Consider the following 21,141-nt stretch of genomic DNA (forward strand, 5'->3'; position numbering starts at 1 on the left):
GCTTCAAGCTTCTCTCTCTCAAATTGCAGGGTGAATTCTATCCACAATTAGATCATTTTTATTTAAGTATCCATTTAACATGTCCTCCATGATAGATTCTAGTTATTTCCCTACTACTGATGTAGCTTAAATAAAAAAAACGGAAGAACTGCTGATGGTGTAAATCAGAAACAAAAGTAGAGATTGCTGGAAAAGCTCAGCAGGTCTAGCAGCATCTGTGGAAATAAATCAGTTAACGTTTCGGGTCGTGTGACCCTTCCTCAGAAAGGTTTGAGTTCTGACCCAAAACATTAACTCTGATTTCTCTCTACAGATGCAGCCAGACCTGCTGAACTTTTCCAGCAATGTCTGTTTTTGTTACTGATATAGCCTGATAGGTCTGTAGTTGCCTGTTGTCCCTCGTGTTTCTTTTTTAAATTGTGGGATGACATTTGCTAACTTCCAGTCAGCAGGAATCATTCCAGAACCAATGGAATTTTGGAAAGTGATCACCAGGGTATTAACTGCCTCAATAGCCGCCACCTTCAACATTCTAGGATGTAGACTATTAGGACCCAAGGGCTTTTTATCTTCCAGCCCCATTCACTTCCTCAGCATAACCTTCTTAGTAATAGTCATTTCTTTCAACTACTCATGCTCCCTAGTCACTTGGATTTCTAATTCTTGGAGATTTCTTGAATCTACTACAGTGAAAATAAACACAAAGTAATCATTTAGCTTCTCTCCTTATTTCTGTATTTCCCATTATAAATTCTCCTGACTCAATTTTTAATGGTCCCACATTCATCTTAATCAATATTTCCTTTTTAAATATGTGTAGATGTTTTTAAAGTCTTTTTGTGCTTTTTGCTCGATAGCATTCATGTTTTATTCTTCCTTTCCATATTAGTTTCTTGATTCTGCTTTAATGTATTCTAAAAAATTCCCAAACGTCATAATTAGTGCTAATTCTGGCAACTTTACATGCCTTTTCTTTTAATCTTAGACAATCCTGAACCCTTGTCAGTTACAGTTGATTAACCTTTTTTTTGAGCTTTTGGACTTTTCCTGCAAGCCATGTAATAGTTCAACAAAGACTGTCCATTGCCTGTGTACAGTCATACCTTTTAATGCATTTTGCCAATCCAGCTCAGCCAATTTCTGCCTCATTCTTTCATACTTCCCCTTTATTAAATCTAACACCCTTGCTTCAGACTGACTATCCCACTTTCAAACATAATGTAAAATTCTGCCGTATTATGACTCATCCCCAGAGGTTTGTTTATGGCATGATTATAAATGAGTTCTTTATCATTACATAATACTAGATCCAAATGAGCCTGTCATTTTGTTAGCTTTTCAACATACTGCTCTAGAAAATCATCCCTAATATGCTTTAGAAACTCATCCTCCACAGTGTTAATGCTCAGTTAGCTTACCCAGTCTATATGCAGATTGAAGTCATGCATGATATTTGTGTTGTGGATGCTACAAGCTTCTCTCCTGATTTATACAATGCCCCAAACTACTATTACTATTTGACATTTTATATGTAACTTCAAATGAATGTTTGCTGCCCCTTGCTGTTTCCTTGTTCCACCCCAAATAGATTCCACACATTGTTCTTCTGATTTGAGATCCCCTTAGTAACGCACTAATTCCATTTTGAATGATCAGTACAACTCCCTCTCCTTTTCCTTCTTGTCTGAACGTAAGTACAGAAGAACCAGGAGCAGGAGTTGGCCATCTGGCCCTTTGAGCCTGCTCCGCCATTCAATACGATCATGGTTGATCTTTTTGTGGCCTCAGTTCACTTACCCACCCTCTTACCATAACACTTAATTCCTTTACTATTCAAAAAATTATCTACCTTAGCTTTGAAAACATTCAATGAGGATGACTCAACTACTTCACTGGGCAGGGAATTCCACAGATTCACAACCCTTTGAATAAAGACATCCTCCTCAATTCAGTCCTAAATCTGCTCCCCCTAATTTTGAGGCTATGTCCTCTTGTTCTAGTTTCATCCACCAGTGGAAACAACCTTCTTGCTTTTATCTTATCTATTCCCTTCATAATTTTATATGTTTCTGTATGATCCCCCCTCATTCTTCTAACTTCCAATGACTATAATCCCAGTCTACTCAGTATCTCCTCATAAGTCAACCCTCTCAACTCTGGAATCAACCTGGTGAATCTCCTCTGCAACCCCCTTCAGTGCCAGTACATCCTTTCTCAAGTAAGGAGACCAAAATTCCAGTATTCCAGGTGGCTTCACCAGCACCCTTTACAGCTGCAACACAACCTCCCTGCTTTTAAACTCAATCTCTGTGGCAATGAGGGACAAAATCCCATTGGCCTTCTTAATTACCTGTTGTACCTGCAAACCAATCTTCTGTGATTCATGCACAAGGACACCTAGGTCCCTCTGTTTAGCAAATTTTTGTCTGTTCTCCTTAAGTATCAAATTTCCTTGAATATTCAGTTCCCGCTCCTGGTCACTATGCAGCCATGTTTCTGTAATGGCACTTGATCATAACCATTTGCTATCATGACTTCTCGACTTAGAGTACAATACAGTAGCTCATTGGTTAGCGCTGCTGCCTCATAGTGCCAGGAACCCAGGTTCAATTTTACTGTTGGATGACTGCGAGGCATTTGCATGTTCTCCCTGTGTCTGTGCAAATTTCCTCCAGATGCTCAGGTTTCCTCCCACAGTCCAAAGATGTGCAGTTTAGGTAGATTGAGCATGCTAAATTGCCCATAGTGTCAAGGTATGTGTAGGCTAGGTGGATTAGCCATGGTAAATGGAGGGTTATGAGGATAGGGTAAGGGGCTGGGGTTGGGTCTGGGTGGGATGCTGTTTGGAGGGTTGGTGCAGATTCAATAGCCCAAATGACCTCTTTCTACACTGTAGGGATTCTATGATTCTGCCCACCTTCTTTTATGCTGGTTGCACTGCATTTGAAGCATTCCCTGCAGCAGCATAATTGGTCATCATCTTCTGGTACACACTTCTCCAGAAGTGCATCCACGTTTCCTGTAGTGAGTTGTGCATGTTAGTTCCCTTACTTGCCCATCTTCTTAACTCTGAGTGGTCAGGCTCTAGGAAAATTTAGGGGCTGAGCATTGATTATTCTCCAGTCATCTTGTGAACATTGTGTTCCCTGTGCACACGGACAATATGCAATATCATATTGTTTCTATGATGTAGTATCCTGAGCATCTACGATCCTGATCTAACTGCATGGGGCATTTCCATTATTTGCAAATCACTAGAAAAGTAGATTGCATTAGTTGTTTGACTGAGAAACTTTCTTTTGAATTCAAGACAACAGTTTATTAACTGAGTTGTTAGATTTATTTGAATGGGAGGTTGAATTGAGGTGGCTGATAGCATCAGGAAAGTAATTACACATTGTTCATTAGCTTTACAACTTGTTTAACTTTTACCTCATAAAAGTCAAAAGTTGTCTCCAGAATAAACTGCAATGATAATTTACGGAGATAGACACTTGCTCATTGGTCCATGGGCAATGTTTGCAGAAAATTAAATTGTTACATTTCTCATATCTCATTACTAAGTATGTATCAATAAAGTTGAAAGAAAAAGAATATTAAGAGATTTGAAGAGATTGTACCTAGTACAATTGGTATGTCAGTGGTTCAGGTTGACATAGTTGTCTATTCCTTAATATAGTACTTGTTCTTTTCACTTGCAACCCTAATTAACTAATCTATGGTCCTGCTCATTTAAAAAAGACTTTTATTTATATAGAATTTCTCATGAACACCATACATCTCAAAGCACTTTAAAGTTAATGGCATACATTTTTCCAGTGCAGTCATTGTTGTAGTGTAGAAAAGCAGCACCCAATATAAGTGAAGTAAACTCCAAAAATAGTAGTGTGATAAAGAGCCGATTGTGTTCTTGACTGAAAGATAAATATTGAGTAGGACATGCAGATATCCTACTTTGAAAACCATAAGCCATAGGAGCAGAAGTAGGCCATTGAGCTCATTGTGTCTGCTGTGCTGTATAATGAGATCACGGCTGATCTGATAATCCTCAACTCCACTGTCCTGCCTTTTCCCCATAACCCATGATTGTCTTACTGATTAAAAATCTATCTCAGCCTTGAATATACTTAATGACCCAACCTCAACAGACCCTTGCCGTAAAGAATTCCTCAGATTCTGTCATTCTCCCAAGAGAAGAAATTCTTCCTCACCTCTGCCTTAAATGTGCAGCCACTTATCCAAGACTATGCCCTCTGGCTCTCGACTCTTCACAAAGGAAAACAACCTTCTGACCTGTCAAGTCCTCGAAGAATGTTGCATGTTTCATTAAGGTTGCCTCTCATTCTTCTATATTCCAATGGGTACAGGCTCAATCTACTCAATCTCTCCTCATAAAACAGCCCCTCCATACTTGTAATGAACATAGTCAACCTTCTCTGGACTACCTCCAATATCATTATTATACTTGTGAGTCTTCTTGGAAATAATGATATGGGATCTTCTGTGTCAACCTGAGGAGACCTCAGTTTAATGTCTCATCTGGAAGATTGCTCCTGCAACAATACAGTATTCCCTTACCATGTACTGGAGGGTCAGACTTGATTTGTGAAAGTGCTAGGAAGGATCATGACTCAGCTTCTGTTGTTATTAGAGTCTTGATGCTACTGAATAGCATTAACACAAATTATGATGACTATAGATGTTGACCTGTGCCACTTGGAGAAAACTTTGCTGTTTGTTTAAAAAGTGCAATTAATTGATTCCATAAATAGTCCTTTATGGTTTTATGATATCTATTCTGTGCCTGGGAGATTAATTTTTGATCCTCAGAGACTCCTGGGCAATCAGGGTTGGCAACCATACCAGTAGAGTATACTTGGGTGGAATTTATTTAATGTGATTTAAATCCTGCAAACACTTTAAATGAAAATGTTAAGCTGGTTTAGGCAAGCCTCAACTTTATGATCCAATCCAAATGTTGTTGAAAGATGAGACTTAACTTCAAGATTCCTGTTACTGTAAATGCTGATGGTTGCAAAATTGCATTTAATGGATTGACTGTTTGATACCATGCCCTTTACTTGGATATATAGTTGGGAGCACTTAACCAGCCATGTTGCTGTTGGACATCATATTAGAAATATGAAAGGAGTTCTGAAAAGTAGGAATAAGCAAGTATCAGCAAGATAATGTACAGTGGCAGACAAACTTCCAGATTATTTAAAACCTCATAATGTCAAGAGAGCAGCAATTAGGCAATGAGGTGGAATAGCAATCCTGTCTATCCTGTACTTGGCCAAACCCAACACAGACAGATGTACTTTCAGCGAGAATTGCTCAACAGTATGTAGGAGTAGGAGCGCTGACAGATTTTGGAGAATAGCTTAATGGGTGCTAAAAATCCAAACGTCCACATTCATCGCTTGGCCTGGATGGAATGTTGGTGGCCAGTAGTCCATGGGGCCATGACTGCTTTCAAGCTTAAAAGTTGGAAGGGTGTGATTTTTTTCCATTTTCATTTAAATGTTTACCAGAGTGAGATTCATGGCAACTGATCTACCACGACTTGGAGCAACTTTTCTTATGCAATCTTCCACTCTTCAACTCATTAATGGTGCACCTCGGCTCTTAGGTCCCTTTCTCCGGAAATTGTGCAGCCACGTAGGCAGCATGCTTGCTGCTGCTTGTACCTCCCAGCTTTCCTGTCTTTGGCACCAAATGTAAAGCTCAACTGCCGACCATTTCAGATGCTGCTGTGGCCCTCACACTGCGGTGTTCTAGCTTTATAGCACTGTGTCGCAAAAAATATATCTACCACTTTGACTGTTCAGTGCACCTCACTGTGACAAGCTGCCTCTCAATCTCCTGCCTGCTGAGAAAACAGTCTACGCCACAGACTTTGGAGGTGTGTAAGAGAATACTGAAGTCAGTGAGCTTGTGCTAAGAAAGCAATGTGAAGTAGACAGACGCTGGCAGCCACCAAATAAAAGCAAAGTGAGTGAGCACTTAAAGCACACTTAGAGCCATAAGGTGCATCCTGAATAGATGCATGATGTGCGTATATGTCTCTGTTTGCAGAGCATTTTGACAGAAGCATGCAAATTGCAGTTGTTCTTGAGCTGCAAAATGAAGTGTTGAAGCACTCAAGTGGTTTGAGAATTGGTCCAAAAACAATCATGCTGATGTGGCTAGGCTGGTGGTTTCCCAATGCTGACTTGCACAGGTGAAGGGTTGAGGAGAATGGCGGCCAATGAGCATGCAGGGACATTGTTGTGAAGAAGCAGCAGGGGTGACAGGGGTGGGCATTTTATCTCATTGCAGCCACCACGCATCTGCTCTCATTTACACATTGGGTTTCTCAATGGAGGGGATGAGAATTTAAAGTGATATACAACTAAAGTGGATTGGTGATTTAGTGAGATGCAAATGCATGGAAATCAGGTAGTTGCCACTCAATGGCGAGATTCTGAAGTTCCTATTAAAAGCTTGAAGGGAAAATTTTTCTTGACATGGAGAATCTGAATTTCATTCTCTCCATATTTTTCCACCTTTCTCACCATTGCTCATGCCATACAAACCTTTTGGCTTATAAATTATTGCACAATGTAATGGATTTTACATTTTGTTAGAAGTCTTCTTATTTTTGAAATGCTTCAGTTGTGCTGCAAAAAGGCTTTAACAGTTTTACTTTTATCTTCAACTTTCCCCTCCTTTCTCCCACCAATATTCTTTGCCTTCCTTTTTCTGTCATGAAGCTATGAGCCATTTTTAGTTGTGATTATAGGAAGAGTGGAGGAAGTCACAGCCAAATCCACCATGTCCTTGCTCAGAGCGTCAGCTTTAGCATTTCTACAGAGGCCCAAGCAAGCAATGACCGGGGTAGGGATTGTAGCTGATTTGTCCTTCACCCCCCCTCCCTACCTCAGCACATCACTCCAGTTGCTAGCCTGGCTAACCATGAATTCAGCATAGATCAGGGATCAATCTAGACACCAGCATGCATTTTTGTGAACAGGTAAAGAAAGTGACGAGAAATGATTTTAGGGAAGAAATTCCAGAAATGAGGCTGAGAAATTGCTTCCGTTATCCAATGAAAATTTAAACACCAATGGCCCTTTAAATATTACATTTGCCTGTCTTTTCTCCCATCCTCAATTCTGACGGGTGGGCAGCCGACTTCAGCTGGATTTGTCCACGTTTGTGGACAACGTACTGAAGTGGTTTGCCATTACTCTCTACAGATGGCTTACTAGGAAACATCCTGGTCGTACTGCCTGCCATCAGACACGATGGAAGGATTTAACGTGTTTTGGCCATGTTACATCTTCTAAGTATTGGTTTGGGATTCAAACTCAGAACTTCTGACTTGGTGATGATGTCCTTATCTCTGTGCTGCAAGACCTCCTTCCGAGAATACACTAAAAGAATATGACTCCTTGTGGTCAAGGCCACTGGATTATTATAGGGATTGAATTAAAAAAACAACAGTAACTTACTATTGTATAGTACTTCCAAAACAAAAAGTTCTGGTGCTTCATATAAGCTTCACAGGAAGAGGAGGCACTGAACAATTGTAGCCAACTCTGAGAAGTGCCCGGTCATAGAGTCATAGATTCATACAGCATGGAACAGACCCTTTGGTCCTACTCATTCATGCTGACCAAATTTCCCAACCTAAACAAGTTCCACTTGCCTGCATTTGGCCCAGATCCCTCTAAACCTTCCCTATTCATGTACCTGTCCAAATGTCTTTTAAATGTTGTCACTGTCGCTGCACCACCACTTGCCCTGGCAGTTCATTCCAAACCACCGTCTGTGTGAAAATGTTACCCCTCAGGTCCCTTTTAAATCTTTCTCTCGCCTTAAAAATATGCTCTTTAGTTTTGCCTGGTGACTCAGTTGAAGAGACTTGTATATACAGAGAGAGAAAAAACATGGTTTCGTGGATGAACTTCCAGAGATGAGGCCCAGAACACTGAAGGCTCTGTCACTGACGGAGGAATGACAGGTAGTGGAAGAATAAAAGAGGGCACTGGAGGGCAAAATTTAGAGCAGGTTGGAGAGGATGGCAGGGCCACAGTAGGAGTTATTGATCAGCATTTACTGGGATTTCAAATTGGGGTTTAGGGAGCCAATTTAAACCAAAAGGATAGGCAAGGAGGAGTTGGTCTGTTTCAAAATGTAGGCTGAAGATTTGAGGACAAGTTGGTGTTGTAGCAGGAAAGCCACTTAGAAGAGCATTGAAGAAGTCAAGTCTGGAGGAAAAACAAGCTTTAAGAATTCTGGAAATGGTAGAATAAGCAAATATAAGAGTGAGCAATATTGCAACTGTGGAAATAAGTGATATTGGGAGTAGAGAAAATGAGGATTTTGAGACCTAACTCTGGGATGAACAGAGCACAGAGCTCGTACAACTTAGTTCAGTCCCCTTTTGAAAACAGCAAAGGAGCAGCGTTTTTGATTGAAGTAAAGAAAGATGGTTCAAAACTCCACGTGTTAATCGAAAGAAATTCTGGCTCATCCATAAGTTAAATTCTCTTTTTTAATTACCTTTCATTACAGTATTTTTATCTATGATTTGGACTAAATTCTATTATGCTGTCTGTTTCTCCAAGAAAATTAGTAGTTTTGCTCATTTGTATAAAACAGGAATATATGGCCAGCTAGACAAGAGTGTAACTGTCCACAAACTATTACTCAAAGCAGCAGTTATAAATATTCAGTGAATCACAGATTTTAACAGTGTATCCGATCAATACTACATGTGCGCAAATTATTCTGTTTTACTATTCTTTAAATATCTAAAATTAAATATAATACTGTTAGAATAATGCATAGTTTGTATTGGATATTCTGATTAGTTGCAGAAATGTCATATTTATGTCTTTGTTTAAATATTCGTGCAAGAGTAAAATTTGGGGCATGGGGAAGAGTAGAGATTTTGTCTTGCTCGGTAAATGTTATTTATTGAAGCAGTCATGTTTCTGACTATAAAGAGTTTTCTCTCCTCCCTCACTATTCATCTTGGCTTTGCTGTCAAGCTTTTAGACCTTCAGCTGGGGCAGAACAAAAGACCCCTGCTGAAGCACCCTGGAGTACTTATCACTTTGAATGATGGATCTGGCTCTTGGAGCTTAACGTGGCTTCTTTTTTTTATTATCTTGAAGTTGTGTTTTTGAAATTCTGTAGAATAACAAATGAAGCATGTTGCTAGGACGATTGAAACTTTATTCCAGGCTGTGTCAGGTATGAATAATGTGTGAACCTGCAGAATATGGTGGTAATATTCCCACTATGTTGATATGTGTTGTGCGATTCAAACAGAACTCAAGAACTAAACTGAATTCAGATGAACAGTGAAGACAGTAACAGTAAAATTAAAATAGTTTCTTCTGCTTTAGCACATGAAATGGCTGAAGCAATGTGTACTCTACAGAGCGAAATGTTCACAAAAATTTGATCTTTATTTGAGAACAACAGATTTTTTTTATTGATAGATTGGGAACATAGTACTAATTAGCCCCATTGTATCTTGTTAAGAACATCTGAAGTGTGATGAAAATGATCCCTTTCCACCCTGTGTTTGCACTTCAGGAAGATTTATGGGGCTAGTGAAGTGTGGATTCATACAGTATTTTGAATACTGGTAACAATGGTTCTGGTAATTATTTGGTGCTAAATGGACCTTGACCCAATCAAAAATATGAATAATGCTGTCTTGGTATAATCAAAACACTACTTTGTAAGAGCTTACTCCTTTGTTTTTGCAATGTCTTATTGCCTATCATTACCTTTGCCGTATTACAAAATGGCAGCATTGCTGCTTGAAAAAAATTAACTACCTGTAGATTGGTGAGTTAATGCTAAACATGTCAGAGCACCAAATAGGACACATCAGCAAACTCAGCACATCACCAATGTGAACTGCCTATAACTGTTTGCTGGTGCTTATGACACAACTGAATTCGAATATACTGAGAGTCATAGAGTCATAGACCTGTACAGCATGGAAACAGACCCTTTGGTCCAAATTGTCCATGCTAACCAGATGTCCTAAATTAATCTAGCCCCATTTTCCAGCATTTGGCCCATGTCCCTCTAAACTCTTCCTATTCATATACTCATACAGATGCCTTTTAAATGTCATAATTGTACCAGCCTCCACCACTTCCTTTGGCAGCTCATTCCATACACAAACTGCCCTTTGCATGAAAAGGTTGCCCCTTAGGTCCATTTTAAATCTTTCCCCTCTCACCTTAAACCTATGCCCTCAAGTTTTGGACTCCCCCACCACAGGGAAAAGACCTATTCATGCCCCTCTTGATTTTATAAACCTCTGTAAGGTCACCCCCTCAGCCTCCAATGCTTCAGGGAAAATAACCACAGTCTATTCAGCCTTTCCCTTTAGCTTAAGCTCTCCAACCCTGGCAACATCCTTGTAATCTTTTCTGAACCCTTTCAAGTTTCACAACATCCATCCTATGGCAGGGAGACTAGAATTCATGCAGTATTCCAAAAGTGGCCTCACCAATGTCCTGTACAGTCACATGACCTCCAAACTCCTATACTCAGAGCACTGACCAATAAAGGCAAGCATGCCAAATGCCGCCATCACTATCACCTCAACCTGGCACTCCACTTTCAAGGAACTATGAACCTGCACTCCAACTCTCTTTTTTTCAGCAACACTCTCCAGGACCTTACCATTAAGTGTACAAGTCCTGCCATAATTTGCCTTACCAAAATGCAGCACCTCCCATTTATCTGAGTTAAACTCCATCTGCCACTCCTCAGCCCTTTGGCCCATCTGATCCCATTGTACTCTGAGGTAACCTTCTTCGCTGTCCACTACACCTCTAATTTTGGTTTCACCTGCAAACTTACCAACCATACTTCCTATGTTAACATCCAAATTATTTATATAAATGATGAAAAGCAGTGAATCCAGCACTGATCCTCGTGGTAGACCGCTGATCACAGGCCTCCAGTCTGAAAAGTCACCCTCCACCACTACTCCCTGTCTTCTACCTTCAAGCCAGTTCTGTATCCAGAGGCTAGTTGTCCCTGTATTCCATGTGTTCTAACCTTGCTAACCAGTCTACCATGCAGAAACTTGGCAAACGCCTTACTGAAGTCCATATAGATCATGTCAATCTGCTTTGTTACTTCTTCCAAAAACTCCATCAAGTTAGTGAGACATGACTTCCCACGCACAAAGCCATGTTGACTATCTCTAATCGGTCCTTGCCTTTCCAAATACGCGTAAATCCTGTCCTTCAAAATCCCTGCCATAACTGATGTCAGGCTCATTGGTCTATAGGTTTGTAAAATTGCTTCAAATTTCCTGTCAATGATTTGCAAAAATGCAATCACTTTTCTAATTTCACAGCGCAGCACTTAATGAAATTCCTTTATATTTAAATGCATTTATTTTGTGTTTGCTTGATATGGTACAAATTATTTTCTTTGCGCTCTTAAACTTGATGGATCTTATTGCAGGTGGGCATGTTTGTGCTATGATGACTTCCACTTTTGATCTGCACTTCAGTTTGCAAAAAATGCAAGTATTAGCAGCCATGAATCTGCGCTGTGTAAAAAGGAGTTTGTTTGTTTGTTTGTTAGATTTCTCAATTAACACCATTCCTTACAGTATATCCATTTGTTTTAGCATCCATATCATAACCAGTTTTACAGTACTACAATTTAGTTTTGACGCTATTTGAGCTGCTTGTTTTTTATAACATAAAAAAGGAAAGTATGGAACATTGTACTCTACTTCTTGGATGAAGACTGAGGTAACATCTTTTTCAACACTTGGTGTAAAATTAATTGTTAATCAGAATTGGATTTTATCTGTTTAGATGAGCCCATGTTTCTCTATCATATTTGAGTGCCATTACTACTAATGAAGCTGAAATGAGACCGAAAATCTTTTGTGGCAATAATGCAAAATGGCAAAACTGAGTTTGCTGACTGCAATGAGAATGAATCAGTTGATGACTAATATGATCTACCAACTCCCTAATGCTCACGATCAATTTCATCCCATTGCTTTGTTATGAAAGAGTGTAAAGGAATAAGTTATAAGATTGCTCAACCTTTCACTAGGATTACTACCAAGGATTTTTAACAAGTAAGATCATGAAAAACATCACTAAATTGACTTGGTGCCATTTAATTTCTTCACCCAGTATCAATGGAAGCTCTGAAGAGCAAAAACTAATTTTTGATTTTATTCCCATCTGGCATTACAGTTAATAATTGCTGTGAAAATTTCAATCCAATGAGAATTTTGATGCAGTTAGTTTGCTGCCAAATCTCGTTATATTAATGTTGAGGTTTTGGAATTCCTTGAGAATCTTGTAGTTTTTAGTGATTACTGAAAGGTGTTAGTGCATATCAGTGTTGACAGTGGGAGTAATTTAGAAGTATTTTGTAATATCTGGGACAATAATTTTTGATATTTTTGCAAATTTTACATTGGCCATCCTATTTTTTTCACAGCACAGAAGAATTTCAATGACACAGAATATGGGCTTCTAAGAACACTTAATTCTGTATCACATTCTGCTTCTGAACAATATCATTGAACTCTGATTGAAGTGATGTGTTTTTAATGGCTCTCATAGACTGCTCAGGAAAGTTCTTAAAGCAGAGATAGAGATTATATAATTGCTGCAAGCTACTTATACATTAAGGGTACAATTGCATTTTTCCAAAGAAAAAAAATACATGCATTATTGTTCACAGTTACAAATTATAAAGTTACCCTATTATCATAGTCCCAAAGAAAATTAGCATTCATTAACAAAATGGTGTCTTGACTCAAGTCAGTTCCACTTTTCAACAGTTTTTGCAAACATAGTCTTTCAATTGTGCCAGCTTCCTAATGACACACACATGCATTGTTGGCTGTTTCTTTGATATCAGCTCATTCCGAGGGCGATGGACCTCCTTCGAGGAATGTCATCCCCACACTGAGTGCTGTGGTTGGCGGACCTGTGGGACTGATGACTGATTGTACTCTGTGCAGGTGGTAAGATCACTTCTTCCTGATCCACTGTCTGCATTGAAGGCACAGCTTCTCCAGTTGTGTATGTTGATGTCTGTGATTGTTCACATCTATGGTTGTTCATGTTCTCTCTGCATATGATCAAGGTGACAACTGCTCTATCCATGTCCCAAGTTGTTGTGTGAGCTGACTGGCTTTTCAAGGCAATAACTCAGTAGACTTATCAAAATGAATTATGACTTTTTATCATTCCATCTTGATTTCATTACTCACGCCTATTTCTACTTCTAGATTTAATCGTTTATTTTGTTATTGGAGGAGTATTTTGGGTTTGTTGTGACATGAGTTTTTGGACTGAACTACTTCCAATGCCTTCAGTAGGGTTTTCTCCACTCAAGGATTGCCTTGTGCAAGTTTATGCCGGATGTGCTCAATTTCTTTATGATCTCTTTGGTGATTTTTCAGTACGACCTCGCTCTCTCTCTCTCTCTCCATTTGACTAGGGATAGTGTGGGGAAGATGTATGCTGCTGAATATCCCAACCCTTTATGAGGTGGCTGCATTCTTCAATTCTTCACTCATGAATGAGAGCCACTGTCACTCATCACAATGTCTTGAAAGCTTAATGAAAAAAATGCACTTTCAGGCCCCCTACAATTATTTTGGTGGCAGTTGATGTCAACTGGTCTAACTCCCAGTAGTCAAAATAGTAGCCAATGGTGACCATTTCTTGTGAAAATGAAGATGTTTACTCCAAGCTTCATCCTAGACCTTTCCAGGATGTCATTTGTTGTAAGTAGCTCTTTAGCTTGATTTTCATTCCAAGCACAACACTGGCTGATATGGTCCTTATGCAGATCTATGCAGACACTTTGGAGCAAATGGAAGTGGTTTCAGAAAGATGCTTTGAAGTGTGATACACATCAGACAGGTTCTCTGTTTATAGTAACTGTGTCTCTCCCAAACAAGATCTTTATTCAAGTGCTCATAAGCAAAAACAATAGCTAGGCAGCCTTTTTCTATCTGGGTGTAGTGTCATTCAGTTTACTTTAATGTCTTGGATGCAAATGCAATGGTTGTAATTACTGCATAAGTGTTGCTCTAAGTCCTGCCTCTTTGGCATCACACTGCAAGGTGATTTCATCATTGACTTCATAGTAATTCAGCACGGGAGTTGTCATCACTGGTTATTTGAATCTAGTGAAAGCTGCTTCTTGTTTGGTGCCTCAATACTACATGTCTTGGCAGTGAACTTGCCTAGAGTTTAACAATCTCATGACAAACAAGGCAAGAACATCATTAATTTCAAAACAAAAACCTTGATAAAATATAGATAATACCGTATGGGGCTGGAGGAGCACAGCAGGCCAGGCAGCATCAGAGGAGCAGGAAAGTTGACGTTTTGGATTGGGACCCTTCCTCAGAAAGAAGGGCCTGAAGAAGGGTCCTGACCCAAAATTTCAACTTTTCTGCTCCTCTGATGCTGCCTGGCCTGCTGTGTTCCTCCAGCTCCACACTGTGTTATCTCTGACTCCAGCATCTGCAGTTCTTACTATCTCCTTGATAAAATATGGCTTTTTTCAGTGATACTAATTTTCTTACTTTCTGAATCCAATACCTCCTCTCTTTCTTGAGTTTATCTACTCTAAAATACACTTGTGTTTCAGGCTTCTTGCTACTTATTTCTCAATCCTTCAATCTATTTTTTAAAGAAATACACAGTTGCTTGTCCCGATGTAAGGGACATACTACATGATCACAGTTCTCTGGTCAAAAACCCCTTGAACATTTATAAGTTAATAATCCTTCCTATCTTTTTTGTATTATGGATGATGTTGGGCAAACCTGAAGTATCATTGATCCTGTGAATTTTATCCTATTGTGAAATCATCATCAAATTCGTGTAACACAATGGTACATCTGAAAATCATTCTGATGCTTACACTTGTAACTTACAATGCAGTGAAAGTCACCAACACTCTGAGAGGAACTTATTGAAAAGCTAAAGGTTTAAACAAAGGTGTACAGACTTTGAAAAAGTGCAAAAGTTTGAACAGAATTGTTGATAAATGCTTAACATAATTAAACAGTTGCAACTCAAAAGAAATAGCTAACTAGCACCAGTATTACCCTAGTATTCAGTCTGGCACATCGGGCCTATCGATCTCTCAGATGTCCATTTTATTTAGGAACATAACAACAGGAGGAGGCCGTGCAGCCCATTGAACGTGCACCACCATTCAATATGATCATGGGGATTGAACACTTCAATGCCTATTACCCACGCCAGCCCATAACCCTGCATGCCATTAGTAATCAGAAATCTATCAGTCTCTACTTTAAACATACTCGAAGACTGAGCTTCCACAGATTTCTGTGGTAGAGAATTCCAAAGGTTTACAAATCCCCTGATTTAAAAACCTTTCCCCTCATTGCGGACCTAAATGGAAACGCAATATTTTCAAACTCTGTCCTTTGGCTCTAGACTCCCTATTCAGGTGAAACATCAGCCCTGTCTTTTCCTTCAAGTAGTTTGTAAGTTTCAGTTAGATCACCCTTCATTCTTCAAAACTAAAGAATGTGGGCTTAAATTTCTGTCTCTCTGTCTCTGTCTCTCTCTCTCTCTGAATCCAATTTCTCCCTCTCTTTCTCAAGTTTACCCACTTCATAGGACAGCCCAACAATCCCAGGAATAAAAATGCCACAAACAGGAACAGAAAATTATCAAGAAACTTTATAACTAGAGGATTAGAGTATAAGGACTGGGAAGTTATGCTGCATAAAAAACCCTGGTTAGACCTCACTTAGAGTACTGGGATCAGATCTGGGCACCACACCTTAGGAAAAAAATATATTGGTCTTGTGGGAGTACAGTGTGGGTTTACAAGAATGAGGGGTTAAGTTATGAGGAGGGATTATAAAAATTAGGACTGTTTTCCATAGAATTTAGAAGGTTAAGGAGTCTTCTGATTGAAGTCTTCAAGATATAACAGGAAAAGACAGGGTAGATAAAGATAAAATATTTCCACTGGTTGGGGCTGCCAGAACTAGAGATACAGTCTAAAAGTTAGGAAGTACTTTTAAACACAAAGGGCGGTAGGTGTTTGGAACTGTCTTTCACAAATGGGAGTAAATACAGGATCAGTTGTTAATTTTAACTCTGAGATAGATTCATTTTGTTAAGCAAAGGTATTTGGAAACATAGGCCAAAGGCAAGAATATGCAGTTAGGTCACAGGTCAGGCATGATGTCCTTGAATGGCAGAATGGGCCTGAGGAGTTGAATAGCCTACCCCTGTTCCTATAAGACTGATGAACGGTTGTTGCTCTCCTTTACGGAAATAATATTGTTCCTGAGGTAAGGAAACTAAAATTGTGCATCGTACTCCAGGTGCAGTCTAACTGACCAAGCATTTATGCATTGAGGCAAGATCTCACTACTTCTGTACTCAAATCCTCTTGTAATAAAGGCTAACATTCCATTTGCCTTCCTAACAGCTTGCTGCACCTGCACGTTAAATCTTCTGTCACTTACCGACAAGGACACCTAGGTCCAATTGTACATTTACAGTTTCCAACATCTCAACATTTGAAAAATATTCTGCCCATCCGTTTGTCCTATCAATGTTGGTAACCTCACGTTTTCCGTACTTTATTCCATCTGCCATGTTCTTGCCCATTCACTAAACCTGTCCAAATCCTCCTGAAGCTGTTTTACAACTTCCTCACAACAAACATTCCCATGCATCATCACAAATTTGGAAATATTACATTTGGTCATCACCTCCAAATTGCTGATATAGATTGTGAACAGCTTGGACTCGAATACTGGACCCTGCGGTACCCCACTAGTCTCAGCTTGACAAAGTGAGAATGACCCATTTATTCCTAACTGATGGCATTTTAAGTAAAAAGAAGAATCACAATGTAATCATGAGCCTTGTTTCAATGATTTTGATATTCAAATTGGTGTTCTACTTGCCTTTTGTCTCTTTTGTCTCCCAACAACTGCGTTGTGAAAACTTAAATAATGATATGGCATGACCACTTCTCTGAACCATGCATGCCAGCGGGTAGGTTCTTATGCCATCAGTGCAGGCTTGTACAATTGGGACTTTATCTCAGTAATATAGTTGGCTGTTGATTAAGAATTACGTGTTACATAGAAGAGAGAATGCCAAAGCCATGGTTTAATGAATACTTGTAGGATATCTATTTGTGGCTTAGTTGACTCAGCCTTTAGTCAAAACCTGCTGAGTCAGATTTGCTGTGACTCCTTACTCCCCACAGTGTGCAGATTAATAGCTCCGGTGTGAACAGTTTGCTGTCAGGCAGGCCTATTACACAGAGAATAATGGATGTGTGAGAGTGATTTACTCCAGTAAGAAGTTCAGATGGTATCATAAATCCCAAGAGGCGGCATGGTGACTCAGTGCCAGGGACCCGAGTTCGATTCCACCCTCGGGCGACTGTCTGTGTGGAGTTTGCACATTCTCCCCGTGTCTGCGTGGGTTTCCTCTGGGTGCTCCGGTTTCCTCCCACAGTCCAAAGATGAGCAGGCTAGGTGGATTGGCCATGATAAATTGACCATAGTGTTCAGGGATGTGTAGCTTAGGCAGATGGGTCTGGGTGGGATGCTCTGAGGGTCGTTGTGGACTTGTTGGGCCAAATGGCCTGTTTCCGCACTGTAGGGATTCTATGCTCAAGGCTGGATGTCGATCTTGTTTTGTCATCTGACCTCCAAGCATATGTCATTTCTTGGTCAGTTTTATAATATCTAAATCTTGGTGTCACACATTAGTTGTAATCATCACTTAACAGTGACTTAATATGACGTATAGCTTTCTTGATTCCATAGCTGATATGTACAATATCCAGGTGTACTCCTTGTCCTGTGCTGTTAGGAGTTATCACAGTTACCCCTGTTGTATCTGGGTGTGTGACAGGAAAGTTATGAGGGTTCCTGTTGGTTGCTATCCAGAAACCAGCACCACCCCGGCAATGTATTTGGTGCCCAATGATTTCAGGCTCGCAAGATTTGTTTGCATTGCTCACAGCAGTCGAACAGTGTCCAGATCCTCACTGGAGCATATATGAAGTGTGGCATCTGCAGCATCACTTATTGTAAATGACTAGTTCATCAACCAAAATTTTTATTGTATAATGCTCTTAAATTTAGAAAAGCACCCAAGGTACTTCAGAAAGCTTAATCAAGAAAATGATGCCTAACCAAAGAAGGTATTGGCAAGATGAGCAAATCTTTGGTTCAAAGAAGTGAGTTTAGAAGGAACTTTATCTTTTAGTGTGCGTTTGAGGGAGAATCCGTCATAGGAACAATTGTTTCAGAGATAGTAGGAACTGCAGATGCTGGAGAATCTGAGATAACAAGGTGTAGAGCTGGATGAACACAGCAGGCCAAGCAGCATCAGAGGAGCAGGAAGGCTGACGTTTCAGGCCTAGACCCTTCTTCAGAAATGGGGGAGGGGAAGGGGGTTCTGAAATAAATAGGGAGAGGGGGGAGGCAGATAGAAGATGGATAAAGGAGAAGATAGGTGGAGAGGAGACAGACAGGTCAAAGAGGTGGGGATGGAGCCAGTAAAGGTGAGTGTAGGTGGGGAGGTAGGGAGGAGATAGGTCAGTCCAGGGAGGACGGACAGGTCAAGGGGACGGGATGATGTTAGTAGGTAGGAGATGGGGGTGGGGCTTGAGGTGGGAGGAGGGGATAGGTGGGAGGAAGGACAGGTTAGGGAGGTGGGGACGAGCTGGGCTGATTTTGGGATGCGGTCGGGGGTGGGGAGAGATTTTGAAGCTTGTGAAATCTACATTGATACCATTGGGCTGCAGGGTTCCCAAGCGGAATATGAGTTGCTGTTCCTGCAACCTTCGGGTAGCATTGTTGTGGCACTGCAGGAGGCCTAGGATGGACATGTCGTCTGAGGAATGGGAGGGAGAGTTGAAATGGTTCCTGACTGGGAGGTGCAGTTGTTTAGTGCGAACCGAGCGTAGGTGTTCTGCAAAGCAGTCCCCGAGCCTCCGCTTGGTTTTCCCGATGTAGAGGAGGCCACAACGGGTACAGCAGATGCAGTATGCCACATTAGCAGATGTGCAGGTGAATATCTGCTTGATGTGGAAAGTCTTCTTGGGGCCTGGGATGGGGGTGGGGGGGAGGTGTAGGGGCAGGTGTAGCACTTTCTGCGGTTGCAGGGAAAAGTGCCGGGTGTGGTGGGGTTGGAGGGGAGTGTGGAGCGGACAAGGGAGTCACGGAGAGAGTGGTCCTTCCGGAAAGCAGATAAGGGTGGGGAGGGAAAAATGTCTTTGGCGGTGGGGTCGGATTGCAGATGGCGGAAGTGTCGGAGGATGATGCGTTGGATCCGGAGGTTGGTGGGGTGGTACGTGAGGACGAGGGGGATTCTGTTTTGGTTGTTATTGCGGGGGCGGGGGCTGTGAGGGATGAGTTGCGGGAAATGTGGGAGACACGGTCGAGGCCGTTCTCAACCACTGAGGAGGGGAAGTTGCGATCCTTGAAAAACGAGGACATCTGAGATGTACGGGAGTGGAATGCCTCATCCTGGGAGCAGATGCGGCAGAGGCGAAGGAATTGGAAAAAGGGGATGGCATTTTTGCAGGAAGGTGGGTGGGAGGAGGTGTATTCTAGGTAGCTGTGGGAGTCGGTGGGCTTGAAATGGATATCAGTTTCTAGGTGGTTGCCGGAGATGGAGACAGAGAGGTCCAGGAAGGAGAGAGAGGTGTTAGAGATGGTCCAGGTGAACTTAAGGTTGGGGTGGAAGGTGTTGGTGAAGTGGATGAACTGTTCGAGCTCCTCGTGGGAGCATGAGGCGGCGCCGATACAGTCATCAATGTGATGGAGGAAGAGGTGGGGTTTAGGGCCAGTGTAGGTATGGAAGAGGGATTGTTCCACGTAACCTACAAAGAGGCAGGCATAGCTTGGGCCCATGCGGGTACCCATGGCCACCCCCTTTGTCTGTAGGAAGTAGGAGGAATTGAAAGAGAAATTGTTTGCTCTTTTTCAAATAATTCTCTTAGATCTTTAATGTCTGCTTTGACAGGCAGATCTTTTCTGGTTTAAAGTCTCATCAGAATGAATAGTACCTATGGATAATCTGTATTTCCTCGTGTAGCAGGTCATTCACAATTATGTACTCAAGGCCAAAAGGGAACTTGAACTGAGAACCCTGTGACTTAGAGTCCTACCACTAAACCACCATTGACATTTCCCTGACGTTTTCCCAATTGAATGCATGTTAAAAAATGGAAATGTTACGGTAGAAATATTCACTCGTTAATTGATCTTGTTAAAGAAAGCCAGGCAAGTAGTGGCTTGTGGCACTGGCTGTTCTCCCTGCACCTCCCCACCTCCACTAAATCAAAGTGTGTCTGTGTAGTAGTAGTGGTAACACTTTCTAAACAAATTTCTCCCCCCTGTGACTTTATGGAATACAGTGAACTGACAGTTCAGATTCTGTTTACAATTATTTTAATTTGTCTTCATTTTGTCTCTGCATATCAATCACTTCAAAACAAGACTTTTCATGAATTGTACTGAACTGATCTTCCTATTATCCTCTTTCAGGAGGAATGAGTTGCATGAACAAAGAACACGGATGTGCCCACATCTGTAGAGAAACACCAAAAGGAGGAGTAGCGTGTGAATGTAGGCCAGGTTTTGAACTAGCCAGGAATCAGAGGGGATGCCTGTGTACGTAATTTTTAAAAACAAAATTACCTTTAATTTTTCTGTTTCCTTATGTATTCTTTTGGGATGTTGAAAATATGACAAAGAAATTCAACCTTCCTAGTTGTCCTTGGCCTTTTTCTGTTTGTTCTCTGATTTAAATCAAATTGTATGAATGTAGCACTTACAAAAAAAGTATTTTTGTACCTGTGTTCTCCTAATATTGACGTGAACTGATGACTTGCCATATTCAGATGAATTTGGGTATTTCTCTGGGTAGAAAACTTTGGACAATAGCAGTTGCACAAGTCACTCTTACTGCATTTCCTTGAAATAAAGATTTTAATGTTGGAGTATCTATTCAAAATGATGTGTTTAACTGCTTGATCAACGCAAAATTAAATGAAAATGTATCATTATTGAATCTGACATGCCAA

General features: G+C 40.7%; 1 protein-coding gene across 1 annotated transcript in view; it reads left to right on the forward strand.

Annotated features, from left to right (window-relative positions):
* Positions 1–21,141, forward strand: part of LOC109928667 (signal peptide, CUB and EGF-like domain-containing protein 2) — a 157,906-nt gene that overhangs the window by 39,605 nt on the left and 97,160 nt on the right. Inside the window, exon 5 of the mRNA XM_048607317.1 lies at positions 20,603–20,728. Within this exon, the coding sequence (XP_048463274.1) occupies positions 20,603–20,728 (126 nt within the window). The remainder of the gene's footprint in view (positions 1–20,602; positions 20,729–21,141) is intronic.

The sequence above is a fragment of the Rhincodon typus genome, chromosome 17 (genome assembly GCF_021869965.1).
Source record: "Rhincodon typus isolate 14 chromosome 17, sRhiTyp1.1, whole genome shotgun sequence".
In the NCBI taxonomy this organism is placed as follows: domain Eukaryota; kingdom Metazoa; phylum Chordata; class Chondrichthyes; order Orectolobiformes; family Rhincodontidae; genus Rhincodon; species Rhincodon typus.